This window comes from Melopsittacus undulatus, chromosome 11, assembly GCF_012275295.1.
Source record: "Melopsittacus undulatus isolate bMelUnd1 chromosome 11, bMelUnd1.mat.Z, whole genome shotgun sequence".
Lineage (NCBI taxonomy): Eukaryota > Metazoa > Chordata > Aves > Psittaciformes > Psittaculidae > Melopsittacus > Melopsittacus undulatus.
Genome location: NC_047537.1, coordinates 21,680,558 through 21,697,222, shown reverse-complemented (window position 1 = coordinate 21,697,222; position 16,665 = coordinate 21,680,558). Strand labels below are relative to the sequence as shown.

At 43.9% G+C, this 16,665-nt stretch overlaps 1 protein-coding gene across 1 annotated transcript in view; it reads left to right on the top strand.

Moving 5' to 3' along the window:
* The first annotated feature begins 4,334 nt into the window (after positions 1-4,334).
* Positions 4,335-16,665, top strand: part of CACNG4 (calcium voltage-gated channel auxiliary subunit gamma 4) — a 38,928-nt gene continuing 26,597 nt past the window's right edge. The window contains exon 1 of the mRNA XM_005146134.4: positions 4,335-4,557. Within this exon, the coding sequence (XP_005146191.1) occupies positions 4,335-4,557 (223 nt within the window). The remainder of the gene's footprint in view (positions 4,558-16,665) is intronic.

Sequence of the window (16,665 nt, the reverse complement as noted above, 5' to 3'; positions counted from 1 at the left end):
CAAAAAGATAATGAGCTTCATAACTATTGGTATTATGGGAAAAATGCAGCCTATGTAGTGTAAAATATGTGAGGAGCTGCTATAAATTGTGTATATTGTGGGTTTGTGATGGCCCTATTCAGACACAGCAGGCCTATCCTTTTAATTTTCTGGTTTGCTGTGCAAGTCTCTAGCAAAAAAGATTTCTTTTTTTAATGAAAGAAAAAGTTTTCTTCAAATTATTTATAGAAAGAGCGTTGCTGTCATCGAGTCTGTCTCATCATATCATTCTTGAGTATCAATTTCTAGGCTCAGATGACAAACCATAGCAGCTACTTTTCCAATAGCAGCATCTGGCTTCCTGACAAACTCAAAATGCCGTTATCTGGAAAGCTTCAGAGTTGCTTCTGAGCACATTTTATTTATTAGAAAGCAGTTGTTTTGCTTTGCTTCCCATGACTAAGCCAAAGAATGTTTAATACATTAAAAGGAATAATAGAATCGAGGCCAAGTTGTTGTCTACCAAGTGGCAAGAGAGCGACAATATTTTTCCTTTAAGATGACCATTTCTTCAGCTCTGAGGGACAAACTGGAACTATTCATGTTGACTTCACATGGCCTTTTTATAGGACTAAAGAATAAATTCAGCCTCATAACTCCTCAAATAGAAATCAAGTTCACCCTTTTTTAGATTTAACTCTCTGAAATGTGAGGGTGACTTCTTGCTGGAAGGAGAAGACCCTCAACAGGGCGTAGGGTCCCCAGAGGTGAAAGATGCCGTGCCATTCCCGTATGTGATGAATGATAATAGAAGGGATCAATAGGTCAGGTACCGTATTAGCCCTCAGAAGTTAATTCAGCTTTTGTTTTGCTGTGGAATTTATGAGCTTGGCAAGTCATTTGGATCCATCTCTGCAAAGGTCTCAGTGTAGTTCAGTAGGTATCACACTGATCTGCAAGATTTGATCCAAGGTGTACAGAAAATGTAGTTCCATGAACAACTTCAATATTATTCCCCTTAAATATACCTGTGACATAACTGATACCTCCTGCCACATCCCATATTCTTGCAAGGTTCTTTGTACAGGCTGGAGATCTTTGTGTTTGTGAAGCTCTGCTGCTAATCTGGTGAGTTGAATCAAATCCCACTGTTGCCCTGTGTATAAAAGGAGATTATCTAACACTGTACAAATTGTATGAGGCCTTTCTCCCATTCTTCATATAATCTGAATATATAATATAATGTATATAATCTGAAGGAAATTAAGGATTTTTTTTCCCCTAATATTAGCATTGAAATCAATAGGAAAGATGTTAAGACCTACAGGAGATAATAGTTAATCATATAGATGTTCTTATAGCTTTAGGACATTCCTAGATGCTAAACTTCTCTCTCACATGCATAAAGCTGAGAAAGGACAAGGGAGGATGGAGTATCTGTTCCAGGCTTGGCTGAAGGTTAGACCCATATCAAAAGGGCTATTTAACTGAAGTGATTCTTTTCATTCTGAGAAAGAACTCTCTTGAGTTTTTCATGAGCAGCTCCCAAAAAGTTTCTCTTGGTGAAATTCTGGTGTTATTTTTCTGAAGGATAGATTAAAGAAAAAAAAAAGACTAATCTGTTAAAGTCAATGTGTTTCAATGTGTTTGACACTTGGAAACAGAAGTAGTAGTGCTAAATGGTAACATCTTGAGTTTTTTCTGCTATCAGTGGTGTCTCTGGGGCAGGATTTTATTAGTGACAGCTCTTGCTGAATTCAGTTAAAGCTCAAGTTTCATCTCCAAAGTAACTGTTGTTCAGTTCAGAAATAAAATGATCAGGCACGGGATTTCATTTAAAGCTTTGAACATTGACATCAAGGAATCAAACCAATTCTGCTTCACGTTTCTGTTTCTCCAATGTCAAAGTATTACTGGGTTTGGGTACTTACTCTTGCATGGTGTCCTCTGGGGGCTAAATCAGAGGGGGAAGCTGTGAGGCTTTCTCTTGTCATTGTCTGAGCTTTTGTCTCTGGTGTGAGCTTGGAACAGTTGGGTCTTTGATTCTGATTGAGGACAGAGGATGCTACTGCAGCGCAAAACACCCCACCAAGGCTGCTCTACTGCTACATTCAACCGTGGGTTATAAGGCTGTATCACAAGCAAAGGCTGCAAATCAAAAGTTGCATGATAGCCAACCTCTACTACATATAGCAGGTTGGGTAGCTTTTGCATTTAAGAAAAGACTACATGATTTTTTTGCTACTGAGGAGTTCAAGCATTTTTGCCTTCCTTTTGCCACAAATGGAGATTATTCAATGGTTGGATTTAATGAATTCAAAATCCTTAGAAAATCACTAAAGCCAGACATCAATGTAAAATACTCCAGCTTTCAGTAGTGGAATATAATATTAGCTCTCCCACGATCTACTTCATGCATTTCAAAAGAACAGAGAAAAAATCTGAGCTGAAAAAGACAGCTTGGGCAGAAAATGATTGTCTGCCTTGGATGCTGCTCTGTAACCCTTTAGGAACCTGAGTTACTTTTCACAAGGCAGTAGAAACAGACATTTCCTTTGCAAAATGCAGGGGGAGGATGAGGAGCAGAGATTTGTATTAATGGATTCTGTGAGTGTCCTGTTACCTTGCATGATCAATAGGACTATGTGGGAGGGTTGCTGCAGGGCTGGTGGCTCGGAGCCCGTGGAAGCCATGTGTCTGTTTCCTGCTGGCAGAGGCTGCTGAGGACCCACCAGACCATTCATCCTGCCTCATGCTGCATGTCTGCACTGGGAGCAGATGAGAGGGGTATTTGTGTGTCATGTTGGAGTCCTGCCCCATGATGGCCCCTTCCCTGCTCCTTGCTATGGAGAGCCAGCTGGGAGTACCTCTCTCGGGCAATGCAGTAATACAAATAAATAATATGAATTAAGGCTCGATGGGTTTAAAAACCTATGGAAATAGCTTCTCTCCCACTGTTTCACTATCTCATTTTCCCACTCTGTCCAAACCCCCAAAGCCCAGAGGTACAAACATACATTTTAACCGAGAAGTTTGTTGAACCTCATTAAACTTAAATGCTCGAACCAGTTACTCTGAACGAGGCTTCACCCTGCTTTTGAGTTTACCTGGCTTCATTCTTCCATCCCTAATGGAGCCATTCATTTAGAAGATGATTTTGCAAAGGCACTGATAGCCCTACAAACTACAGCTGAAACGAAAAGCATAATTGACATGCTTAAACCAAGTACCTCATGTAGAGCTTTTCTGTGCTCACAGGCTTCACGTCTGAACAATTTGCTGAGGTCTCTGTGAAATAAAGACCAGCTTTTAATCTGCATTTTGCTTTTTGCCTTCCCAGTTTTTATGGCAAGGCGAAGCAGCTGAAAAGCATCTCTGCGTTGGAATGCTGAGCAGCGGAGTCACACAAGCACCTGCAGCCATCCACGCACTGCTCGGGAAGAGCGCTGTATTTCTCGAGGTTTGTAGCTCTTGTCCTCCCACTCCCTAATTCATATACATAAAGCTGGTGTGCTGCCATGCTCCCTCCACACAAATGCATTAGCTGATCAGGAAGGCTTCCCATTCATCTGGCTTGTCACTTGGATGAGGTGGAGGCAGGACAGACTTGTCAACTCGCAGTGATGAGAGTCAGGGGTGGGAAGCAGAGTAACATGATAAAAAATGGTGTGGATATTTCTCCCTTTGGTTTTCCAATAGAGAATTGCCGAATTCTCTCCATCCCTTTCCAAACAGGAGGAACCCAGCAGCCCAAACACTTGCCTACCCTCTCCTTGCACTGCGTGGGGCTGCCGCAGATCATAGCTAACACACCCACCCCGTTGGCTCTACCCGTGGCTCCCCACAACCGGGGCACCCTCCTTGGGACTGTGCACTTTGCGCCCTGGTTTTGTCACCACCGATTCCAGGCCGGGGGCAGATGTGCTGACCCGACAGCAGCAGATTGCACCCTCCGCTGGGCAGCGCCTTCCTCATCTCCAGGCACGTCGGGTGCGCGGGTGCGGAGCCGGCACCGCTCGCACCTTCACCCCCTTCCAACTCCCACTTCAGACGGGGGCCCCGCGGTGCGGTCCGGTCCGGCTCGGGGCTCTCGCAGCCCCGCGGGGTCGAGCGCATCTCCCGGTGCTCCGCGGCCCCTCCCTCGCTCCCACCCTCCCGGGGCGGGGCGGGGAGCGGCTGTCGGCGGAGCCCGGCCCCGCGGCGGCGGAGAGCGGATCCCCCCCGCCCCGCTCTGCCCCCGCCGCCGCCTCCGCCCCCCGCCCCGTGACTCGGCTGCCTCCCGCGGGCGGCGGCGGCGGCGGCTGCCGGGCGGTGTCGTGCGGCCCCCCGCGCCCGTGCGGGGACTATGAAGCACCATGGTGTGGTGTGACCGTGGCGTCCAGATGCTGCTGACCACGGTGGGAGCCTTCGCCGCCTTCAGCCTCATGGCCATCGCCATCGGCACCGATTACTGGCTCTACTCCAGCGCTCACATCTGCAACGGCACCAACATCACGACGGACGAGGCGCAGGGGCCGCCAAGGAAGGCGAGGGGCGATCTCACGCACTCGGGGCTCTGGAGGATCTGCTGCCTCGAAGGTACCGAGGGTTAAGGGGGGGAGCAACTTCCCGGGGGGACCGGCTGCGCGCCCGGAGCCGCCGGGCAGAGCCGGAGCCGCGCCGCTGCCTCGGACACGGCCGAGGAGGAGGATGGCGTTACCGTGGCAACCGGCATCTCCGAGATTGCCATGGGAACCGGGCGGCGGGATGCGGAGCTCTGCCCCGGGGAGCGCTGCCCAAGGGAGCGACCTCGCTCCCCGGCCCCCACGGGGCTGCAGGGCTTTTAGGAGGTCCTGGTGGGTTCGGGGCTTTGGGGTGCATCCGGAGCCTTACAGGCTTCAGGGCCGGGGACCCCCTAGGGTTTTGGCCTCAGAGGCTCCAGGGCTTGGCCACAGCTCTCGGACGGGACAGTGGAAACCCAAGTTCCTCCCTGTGTACCCTCAGATAGACATACTGAGAGCATGGTTGAACATGATGTTGCTACTGTTTAAGTGCTTTGGTGTGGACTCGCAGTTACTTAGTACAGTGCAAGGATCAGGCTGTATAAGATTAACAAAGAGAAGGGTATGTGGTTTAGGAGCTGAGATGGGTAGCAGGACACCCCATTCCCCTCAGAGGCCAAACATGTGGCTTTCTCTCTGAAAATGGAGTTGTAGCGAAGGTGCGGTGGGTAACTGCCGGGACAAAGGAACACATGGGTGTTCCGAGGGTTTGGCATAGCAGATTGGGGAGCCCAGATGGGAGAAAACATCTGTCAGCCATGTGCACGGAGCTCTGCCCATGGGAAATCTGCATGTCCACATGCTGTGGGCTGTACTGGCAGTGGGACCAGGGCCACGGGGCTCTGACCCCCATCACCTACCGGGTCTGTTTCCTCTGTGTGAGCATCTTCCAGAGCCTCAGTGATGCCGGATGAAAGGGAGAGCGTGGAGGAAAGCTGTTGACTTTTGCTGAGCTGCTTTGTGGCTTGTGGGGGTAGAGGGTTCGCTGGAGTCTTTCTTCCCATGGTAATGCGCTTGGCATAGCGGCTGCAGTGTGCCCAATTCCATCAGCACAACTTAGCACACATGAACTTTATAAGCCTGGTTTTGTGGTTTATTCTGACTGATGGCTCAGCCCACATGAGCCCAGCTATAGTTCAGTCTAGCAGCTGTGTTCAGAGGTGGTTTTTCTCCCCAGGAAAGGCTGTGGTGTGGTAGAAGCACCTCATCCTCACGTCCGTTCTCATCTTCTCCTTTCCCTAACAATTAAAGGCTACAGTGTAACATGATTTTCCTCTTAAACTACCAGCTTTGCTATCTAGTGGTAGAACGCATACGTAGAATAGCTGTAGGACAAGCAAATATTTTTAGACAATAAAGAGAAAAAGCGTTATTGAAATGTAAAGATTTATGGGTAATAATAATGCTTGGTTTTATGGCTCCTAAAGGAAATCTAACTCTTGGTGTGGGCTGTCATGATGCCTGGAAAATAAGAGCTTGCATCTGAGAGCTCCTGAGTTTTCTTGAGAGATGCTGAGCATCTTCTGCTTGAACCGAATCTTGTCATCTTCACTGAGCTGGTTCTAGTGTCTTCAGTCTTCCTTTTCCGTGGAAAGTAAGTTTTTTTGCATCTTAGGGGAGTTGCTCTGCTAGTCTGGGCCTGTCATCGCCAGGAGAAATCCCTGAGTTTTCCCAAGTCAGGATCTCTGTATGGTCTTCCAGGAATCTCATTCATAGAAATGAAGTGCAGCTTTGACTGAAACTGCTGGAATTATTTCCTTGATTTTAGCTTAAGTCAAAACTTCATTCAAAAGAAAGAAGTCAGGGAAAGGGGCAGCATTGCAAGCAGTGCCCGGTCATGCCGGCTGGTCTGTGGTCCCATTGCATCCCTGGGGCAGTGCCTCTGCCTTCCTGCATGTTTTATTTCCAAGGGTGGAAAATTGCACGCAGCAGTTGTGTGCGAGTGAACCTCGAATCCTCATCAGCTCAGGGGAGAATAAAGCATTTCACGAGCCCCATCTATCCACCGGCAGTTGAGCTGTTCTGCTCAAAATTCAAGTGCTCATAATGCGATTACAAAGTTACAAATTTGAAAGTTGTCAAATATGTGCTAAGAATGGGCAATTTTGAGAAAGCTGTCATCTGTTCACAGATACTCTCTCCTACATTTTCGGTATGTTCTGCCTTTGTAAGATCGAATCTATAGATGCATTACATTATTCACGTTTTAAGCCATATTGTGGGATTTTGATTTCCACCTGGAAAGGTTCTTTTGGTCCATAAAATAATAACCTAGAAGCTGGTTTAAAACAACACCCTCTTGACTGCTTCAGAGCATCACTCATTCAGAGTGGATGAGCCTTTAATAAAATCAACATCACAGCTGCACCTCTGAGGAGATGCACAGAAAGAAGATGATTTCAGGTATAGATTTGTGTATGTGATGAAAAGATCTGGCCTCAAACCTATTTTTAAAACTCTTCCTGTGTTTTGAACTAATAATTATAAAAAACAACTTAATTTATTTTAATGGTCTTAAGCACCAGCTGACTCATCTCGAAAGACAAATCAAAGACACCAATGTGCAAAGCTGAAAATACCTTAAATGGCCTCCCAAGTTGCTTTTGACATGAATAAAGCATTTCATCGAGTAAATTCAGGTCAATTGAAATTTTCCATTGAAATGTTTCTCAACTATATCCATAAAACAAGCTCTAAACTGGGTTTTGAAAAATCACCTCTATTCCCAGTTTCAAGATTTCAAACAAAATTGTTGAACCAGAATGGAAAGGGATAATCTTCTAATCAAATTATTAGGTGTTCCTTGATGTTTTGCTGGTTTTCTTCTTTGAGACAGCATTTTACCACAAATCAACATCATAATGATAACTGGAGAGAAGCGGTTTAGGGATCCAGCCTACTATCTTTGTTTGGAGCTGCAGTTGTCTTGGGGATGAAATCATGTTTCAGTACTAGTAGGCGATACTACTATGGAGCTTAGTCACTCAAGAAGTAGCATTAATGATATATCAGTCAAGCTCTTGCCTATATAATCCCAGTTTTGTTCTTTTAGTGTGTTTGTCAGAGGTAGAGGTAGGAGGCTCATTGAGTGGATTTTAAATAATAGCAGTATTTCTGCATGGAGTTTTAAGATTTTGATCCAAGGTAATTGCCTTAAGTAGGAAACTGTTCAAGGTAATTCTTGGTGTGAATGTGAGTATAGCAGAAGTGGATGCGATTCGCCTGAGCCTCTGCAGTAAAATGGCCCAGGGGCTCCCTGACAAAGCTGGTTTCTGGTTTTCTGGGGACACAGCATCTGTGATAGCTGCAGTTTTGACAGCTACAGTTAAACAGTCGCTGGAGTAAGAAGTTTCTGATGAAGTCCCATGCAGCAATGCAGCCGTCCACACCTGAAATCTCCATCCCAACCCACAGGTTAATAATAGAAACAAATCCACCCCATTTCAATGGCTGCTGTTCTGGCCTGTGTACACACATGAGCTATGGTGCTGTGTATTTTATGGATAATCTTTTTGTGATCAAGCTAACCTAAGAAAGAGAGCTTAAACCACCATAACTTCCCAGCAGCCCCTATTGCTATGGTAAATGTGCAGCACAACTGTGAAAGCCTTACAAGGAGGATGTGCTGCTAAATATTTGCTTAGAAGAAATAAAAAGATTTAAACAACACCCCTTTATCCACTGAAACTGCTTATCTTGATGGACAATCGTGCTGAAGTTAATAGGACAGCTCACAACAGGGAGCTCTGCTCGCGACATCAAGATACGAAATCAAGTAATGTAATTTAAATTTATTCAAAGAGTATTTTATTAAACACTTCAGCATATGAATCTCTTTGAAGCCATTGTGTCTCCTGCTTTTAGTATTCCCTGTTTGCCAGTTACTTTTCAAGTGGTGCAATCGGTTATTTAATTCTCGTGCCCTTCCTGACTGAGTGGTTGGAACATTTATAATTGGGAGGAAGAAGCGAGTAAATCATTTATGACTTGAAAACTTGCACAAATGCACATTTGCACCATTATTTGCAAGTCTTCCAGTTTGGATGAATGCGCAGGAATGTGGGAACTGCAGCACACGCATGCGCCGCTTCCATGGATACTCTGGAAAACAACATAAAAATGCTTATACAAATGTTTGAGGCAGGCAAATAAAGGAAGGCTGCTGTCCATCAATACTGCAAATTCATGGCTTTTCCAAACAGAATGAATATTCTTTGGTATTCTCAGGGCAAAGCTATGAAGTCCTAGCACCACTGCTGCTTGTAATGAACTAAGCACAATGCAGACTTTATATTCACGTGTTATTGCCAAAGGTTTATTTGTCAAAGAGGAAATGTTGTATCACTTTAATATCAGACATGACCTGCCTTGGGGGGTATATCCACAGGCATATTTAGATATGGTTGGTTGGTCTTCTCAGTCTTTGTTAAGCATGTGAGTCTTTCATTATGAAAGAAAGTAGCTGCAAATAGAGAATGCACAAGTGGGTGTATAGGCAATGAAAAACTTACCCTGCGTATGCCATAGCCTATTTCTAGGATAATCTATATGCATTTTGTACGTGTATTATAGGTCCTGAAGAGTGCATTTGCATCCACAAATCTTTCAAAACAAATATAAACATGTTAGAGAGAGACTTTTCTGAGATTCAGCCCATGTTTTCATTCTTTCTTTCCATGCATCCTACTCGTACCTTCTCTGTTTCCTTGGTAAAACACGTGCTGTTGAGAAAGTGCCTGTGCTTTGCTCACTGCTTTTAAAAGGAATTCTTAGAGCTCTGATGTCACCTTTGAAGCAGTGTTTGAAGCAGTACAGTTTTGCCAGCAATTGTTGGAGTGATTTTTGACAGCCTTTTTAGGTTGAGTTTTTGAAAGAGCATTCCATTTGCTACAGAGAGTTTCTGAATTTGGTGCAAACTTTAGGGATGCAAAGTTAACTCCTTTGAAATACTGCCCATAGGATAGCATATCTTAAAATACTGAGGAGTTTTGTGCTGGAGGAACTGTCAGCAGAAGATGGGTTGAGGCTTTATCTGTTCTTGAATAAGAAAAGCACAGAGCTCCTAAATACACCTCTTTGAACATTTATAACAGAGGTTCTCAGTTGGCTGTATTGATGTAACAAAACATCCATTCTTCCTGAGATGCTCTGTGAAACAGGGATCTGAAGCTAATTGACTGAATATATGTTGCTTTAATGAATTAATTTGCTTTCTTGAACTCAATCTACTAAATAGCCAGAAGGGAGCTATCAGGCTACACGAAGGTTTTGGGTTTGTCTCTGTGGCTCTCGGCATGTCAGATATCCCAGTGCGAAACTTAGAACCCAAAGACTTTCTGTGCATTAGCGATACTCCCCGAAGGCTGTAAAGCAATGAGAGCACATTTGTAATCCAGCTGTAAAGTTTCTTCATCTGTGCAAGATGTAATGTGGAGAATAATCCTACCTAGGTTTCAGAAATGTTTTGTGAAGGGTCAAGGAGACGTTGGGTTGTACAAATGGAATACCCGCGGCTGTGTTGTACTATAGTTACATTTTTATCTTGTATATAATTATACTGCATATTGTAGGTGTTTGACAGATGGCATTTGTGCTAATATCTGTCAGAGCCATAGTAAGTCATTTTGGGGTTCATGGGGAACCTTTGCAATGTAATATAATGTAGTCTTTGGGCTTCTTCCAACAGCCATTACCTTTAACTGACCTTCTGCCATAGGGTTTATTACTTTTCTTAGACACTGGCAGGATCTCATGGCTGTTGTGCCTCGTCAGGGCTTGCCCTGCTTTCTGCAGCTCTGCTCACCCTCACCAGTGGGAACAGATAAAACAGGCGAATATGTATATTTTTTGCTCCTGTAAGATTTCAACACAGTCATCATTTCTCTGGTGAATCCTGTCCCATTTCCTGGGTCACTTTGCATTACTTCAGCCCAGATTGTGCTGTGGTTGACCTGTAGCTTTGGTCAGTCTAGCCAGGTACAAACACATGAATCACCTTAAAAAGCTGAGGGGAAGGGGAATATATCCAGTATCTCCATTCTGTAGCCCTGTGTATCTTTACAGACAAAGAAAAGAAAGAATATTAGGCAGGGAGGGCAGCACTTTCATATGATTTTTACACTTTTGGGAAGCACTTAGGTCCTGAGTGTAATATGAAGTCTGTTATTAATACCACTCAGCACCCAGATATTTGGTTGGTGTCTGTGTAGTTTGTGTGTCAAAAAGCTGAGCAGTAATTTCTATATCCCCAAACTGGAAATGGAGAGGGAGTAGGAGGATGGATGGGCTCGTGGGTCTGGGCTTAGTCAGGTTTCTTGCCTTCTTTGGGGACAGTTACTTCCTCTTTCTGCTCCTGACTAGGAGGGAGAACTGTGCTTCCTTCCCACCCACTTTCCTCTCATACTAGTAATAAAAGGGAAAAGAAGATGCAGAGAAACTGGGACACGGCAATAGGGCTGCCCAGCTCGGAGAAGGTGCAGGAACATTAACTGGGTTTGAAGCGTTTTGCATGCAACTTATGTTTTATACATGCAATATTTTGTGTTTCAGCATGTGTTCCTTGAGGAACAGGATTAGGTCTGATTCTCCACCTACATAAATTTAAATGCTTTCTAGGAAGGCGGTGGAATTATGCCAATATGAAGCCAATGTAAGAGGACGGATTGTAGATCTGTCCCTTCAATTGGACCTTTTCCTGCTGGTCCTTGTTTTCTGAGCCAAGACTCATCTCAGGAAATAAATCAGACTTCCAAACTGAAAAACCAGCCCTGCTTCCAAATATGACTTTGTGCTTATCTTCATTTTCGATTTCTGTTTACTGGTATTTATTGTGTCACAGACTCATGGTTCAGCATCCAAATTCTTACCAACAGATGGCAAGGCAGGATGCACAGGAGTAGTAAAATAAACAGGATAAATACACAACTGCCCATATGTCTGAGAGGCTGATACACATTTATGACTGCAGAACAAAAGGATGTTGTCAATGCTGTGCAGGGCTTCTTGCTGTTTTCTGCCTTGACCTAAAGCCTCTCACTTCATCACATTTTGCTCAGTTGAATTACAGTGTATTTTGTGTTCTCTCTTCTATTCCTGGATAGTTGTTTCCTTTAGTTATTTGCCTCCATTCCTGAAGTACATCAGCTCATTTTGCCTTCAAAATGTTACAGTGGAAGGTGGCTCTCTCCTGGGCTTTGGCTCATATTTTTTCTCTCAGAGTGGTTGTTTTGGCTGTTTTGAGGGGTACAGAGAGGAGCTGGGGACCACATCAGCATTTGAGATGGTGGCTTTCTCTGTATTGGAATCTATTATCATATTAATGATAAGTGGCCTCTCTGATACCTCAGAATAGCAAGCCTCAAGGCAAGCTCCCTGCAGGATGGATACCCCAGCCTAGACAGACTTTAGCTAGATTTCCCTTCAAACCCAGGAGTGTTTTTGCCAGTTGTTGCCTGCTGCAGGTCAGATGCAGTAAAAGTGTTGAAGCAGTTCTTGATTTAGCCTGGCAGATAGTCCAGCCCCTCCTTCTGCTCCTTCTTGTGGCATCCTGTGGCCTTAACATCTTTACTGTGATTCTCTTTTGGCAGTTCCTTGCTGAAATGTTGTAACTTTCGTTCTGCTGAAAAGGTAACTTCTATATTAGCTTTTCAATGACTATGCAAGAGTCTTCCTTTAGAAAACTGGAAGTTACTGCCCCAGGGAGAAATTTAAAGTTTCTAATTTCTTACCTCTTGAGCATCTCCATTCCATCCTGCCAATGAATATACTTGACAAAAGGCATGAAGTTTGGGTTCTCGTTTCCCTATCTGTTTTACTTTGTTTCCCATGGGTTTATGCAGGCTCCTGCTTAAATTACAAGTAGCACTGTAAGTTCTTCTTCAATTTTCTTGCAAATGGTATATGTGAAGGAATGCTAGATTATAAACATGGTCACGATACAGAGAGACAGATGAAAGGAGAGCGCATTATGGAATTACAGTATTTCCTGTGCAGATTGCCAGGCCCTGATACTAATTAACCTCTTTTATTGTTCTTTTTCAAGCATTCCGCCTTTTAATTGCTGTTTTGGAATTGTGCCACTTAGTTGTGCCCTTTGAATGCTTCTCATTTAGCCAGTCCCATTAGCTTCATAATGCTGAATATTTCAAAGGTACTGAGAAGCAATGAGCATCTCGTGTTTGAGTGGGAGAGGTACCCAGTTCAGTGAGGAATTACCACCCTTGTTTAGCTGCCAGGGGTGTTCTTTCAGATTTAGTTAATAACCATTTTTAAGTCACTGCCAATTCTTTACTGGAGGTTTCATATCAATTTTCTCCCATTTATACATTTCAAATAATGCAATTTTGTGTAGAATATGGATGACTGAATATTTTCTCCTGTCCAAATATATAGCTTTCAATAATGTTAGGATTGTTATTGTTGTACTCGCATCCCAGAGGCATAGTTTATCTGCTGTTGCTGCAAGGCTTTAAAAAGGAACCATGGCATGTTGCAATTATGACTTGAAATAGGATTTTGCTGAAGCTACATTGCCTAAATATAATCAAATCTAGAATAGAACTTATTGCATACACCTATCTTAGAGCTGTGCATACCTGGCTCATGGCTCACTGAGCATCAGTGATGGTTATTAGCAAGACACAGGATAATTTTGTTGTAAGAACTGCCATGCTGTTGGGTTGTTTTATTTAAAGGTCAGCCCCCAACATTCAGCTGCCTGCAAGCAAATGGAATAGCAAGGTCTTAATGCTGGAATACCTTGTGACTGTTTAGACTGAGTTTTCAAAGGTAGCCAGATATGAAAGGTAGTAATATTGCTTTCTATCTGACTCACTAATGGCAATAGTGGGCTGTAATCATGTTTGTCTAGTGGATCTTCTAAACTCAGGTAAACCATAGCAGTGCTCCTTTGCATACTTGCATACATTTTAATGCAAAACTGGCTGGAGTTGGTTTCTTTGTGTGTGTGTTTGTTTTTAGCAAGCTGATGAAGCAGCAAGTTGCATTATGTCATATTGCATTTTTATCCACATGGATCTTGAACAGGGTCAAAGCCCTCAGAGTCACTGAACAGAGCTCAGTTACTTGAGCCAGTGGAGTAAATAGTACAGAGTGCATTGCTGTTCTGCAGATACACCTCTGCTGGTGGTGGGTAGGTTATTTGTTGGTAGTTATGAACTGCCAACACTTTGGGAACTCAGTTTCCAGGGTGGGTTGCAGAGGGAGAGCCCCAGACTCTCTATTTCATCTATTTCCTCCTCAGTTTACTGTCCCACGATCCCACTCTGCCACCTGACATACACCTGGCTGGCAGCAGCTTATTCTGTACAATTAAATCTCAGCAACATTGTTAACAATTTCAATCAGGTTTTATTTGAGGAACTGTTGGAAAACATCAGTATCAAGCAAAGCTACCCTCGACATGGTAAAATATCAAGTAATAAATCAGGAAGCTAAGTAAGTGTTTGGAAATGGCTTCTTAAACTGACGCTTGCTAACCATAACCAGTTGGGTGCTTATCCTCACCCTCCTGCCAGCAGGCGCCAGAGCATCAATTATTTGCCATTACAGCAATTTTGGGTTCACCAGTGTGCTCTTTGCAGACAAACCAACTTCTTCCCGATGGACCGGTAGGATGCAGACAGCCTCAATCCAAAAAGCCCCTCTACATTTATGCATGTGCTGAACCTGAGCCAATAAACCTGGCAAGAGGCTGAGTTTCTTGGCTCAGCCTTCGTGCTGCTTGGATTTGCCCATCCTGCATTTGGATCAGAGCTGGTCCATGTCCCCCCAGCTCTGCCTGCTGCGAAAACACGTTTTTGTCTGTCGACAAAAGATGCTCTGAGATGAGGAGTGGCTGTTTCAAAGGCTGTGGCTTATGAACTCCTATTTCCAGTGAAGTTTTGTCTTTGAACATTACATTGGGAGTCAACAAGATTGAAGTTTTTTAGGTTACTTAGGTGTTTTCCAAAAATATTTACCCAAGACTATCTGCTCATCATGAGATTTAACATCCTGTGGCTGTCCTCAGTAGACAGAAGGTTTGCTGCAGAGGTTGGTAAGCATTTCTCCTTTGCTCGGCATGTTTTGCTGTACTCTTGCCCTTGCCTTTAGCACTGGCAAATGCAGACAGTTTTGGAGAGGCTTTGGGATCCTTAAAGATGCAAGACCTGGAAAAAAACATGCAGTATTTAGGAACAATGCTAGGGCTGTATTCACAGTATCACTTCTAATTATAGCCATTCAAACAATTCATTTGCAATGTCCTGCTATGGTAATGCTATTAAAATAGAATCCTCTTCATAGTTTGGTAGAAAATTAAGAAGGGAAAAACAAAGCTATCCCATTCCATTGGTAGCTTTGAAAGAGGTTTAACCTCACAACTTGATTTCTAGGTATATTCGCCTTGGTTTTGCTTGTACTCCTGGTCTCATTTTTAATAACTTACTTTGTGTCTCTCAGTAGCCAATTCCCAGTGACATTTTATTTTAATTCCTGTTTAAAAATGACAGCATTTCAGTTGGACACAGTCTTTGGACACAGCAGCAAAACCCTATAGAGAAGGAAAATCAAGCCAGAAATTGTCCACCTGAATTCTAAGTCTTACCCATGGCTTCAACCACACACAGAGCCAACATGCTCGACTTTGCAGCGTCAGAGGAGCACTCACAAGCTGGATGAAGGGCAAGTGGTCCAGGATCAGGGCCAGACCCAGGCAGCCAGAACCTCGCTGTTGGCACCTCCAAGCATCAGTGCTGGATGCAGCCACTCTCACAGGTTATCCCTTTTTCTGGCATGACCACTTTGCCCTAGGAGGGCTGAGCAAGTGGTTGCAGCTGGCCAGAATATGGGTACTCAGTTCCTAATGCTGATTATATAGCGTTTAAGTGTGTACCTGTTTTGGTGGCCAGCTGGCACGGTGTTCAGCCTAAAATGTGTGTGTAAGCCCTGTATTAAAAGAGGCATAAGAATTAGCGCGTATCAAACATGTCATTAGGCACGTGCCTGGTAGACATAATGTAGGGTAATGAGTATGATCACAAGAATAAATTAATAACTGAAAATATTTCTTTATATATATGCACACTTAAAACAGGGTAAGAACTAAGTGACACTTGTGTCACCAGTTTATAATTAAAATGCAGTGCTTGAATGAAAATGTAAGCTTCAATTAGCCAGCATGACCCTGCTTCCGGCTTTACTTCCCACTGAAAAGCAACGATAACAAGCTCACATTTATTATCAGAGTTTTTCCTGGAGCTGTGCACTGAAACATGCTCACATCTGAGCCCTTTCACTGAAGACATTTTTTCGCTTCAGCAGTTTGGCATGCCATACAAAGGCTCTCTGATTTTTAGTGATGTTCACCTCCTCTTACATAAAAATGTTTTCTGTGCATATTATTTGGTTTTTAGTTAAAGTCCAGGTGCACGGGTTACTGAAGAACCAAAAGGATGCCTCATCACATAGTACAATGGGTAATTATTGCTGAGCTTCGCTGTATTGCACAGACAAATCCTTTCTGGGAGCTCAGCATTGTAGCCGTGAGAGGGAGAAAATACCTACTATCTAGCCCAAAGTCCTGCAAGGGTAAGAATAGATCCTTGGGTATATGCTTTGCTCATTTAATTTTGAACTATCTCAAGGGACAGAGCTTCAGTATTTTGTTTAGGGATACTATTTTGCATTTTAATTTCACCAGTGGGAGAATTATGAGGTCTCATGTTCCTGTTTTCATCCCAAGAGTCTTTCTAGTTAGACGTTTTGTAAAATGAATAACTAATTCTTTGGGTTTGGCTCCCATTTAAGCCAAGATTTATCTTGATTTATGCATGATCCACATGAAGTTTGATGCTGCATTGCCTAAGAATTGAGGTTCTGATTTCTGCAAGACAGGGCAGAGTCCCTGGCTGGGCAGCTGCATTCCTTGTGGAGGCAGGGATTAAACCCAGGTGCCTTGAAAGGGCAATTCTGGATATGTGTGTACTAGATGGGGACCTGTCTATGTCAACACGCAGGAAGGTCAATGCTGTGCTGCTACACCTTGGCTCCTACCTATCTGCGCAGTTTGGTACTGGCTTAGCACTGCATGCGGTGAGCAATGCCATCCACTTGGAATCCAGATCCTTAAGGTGCCTTCTGGGAG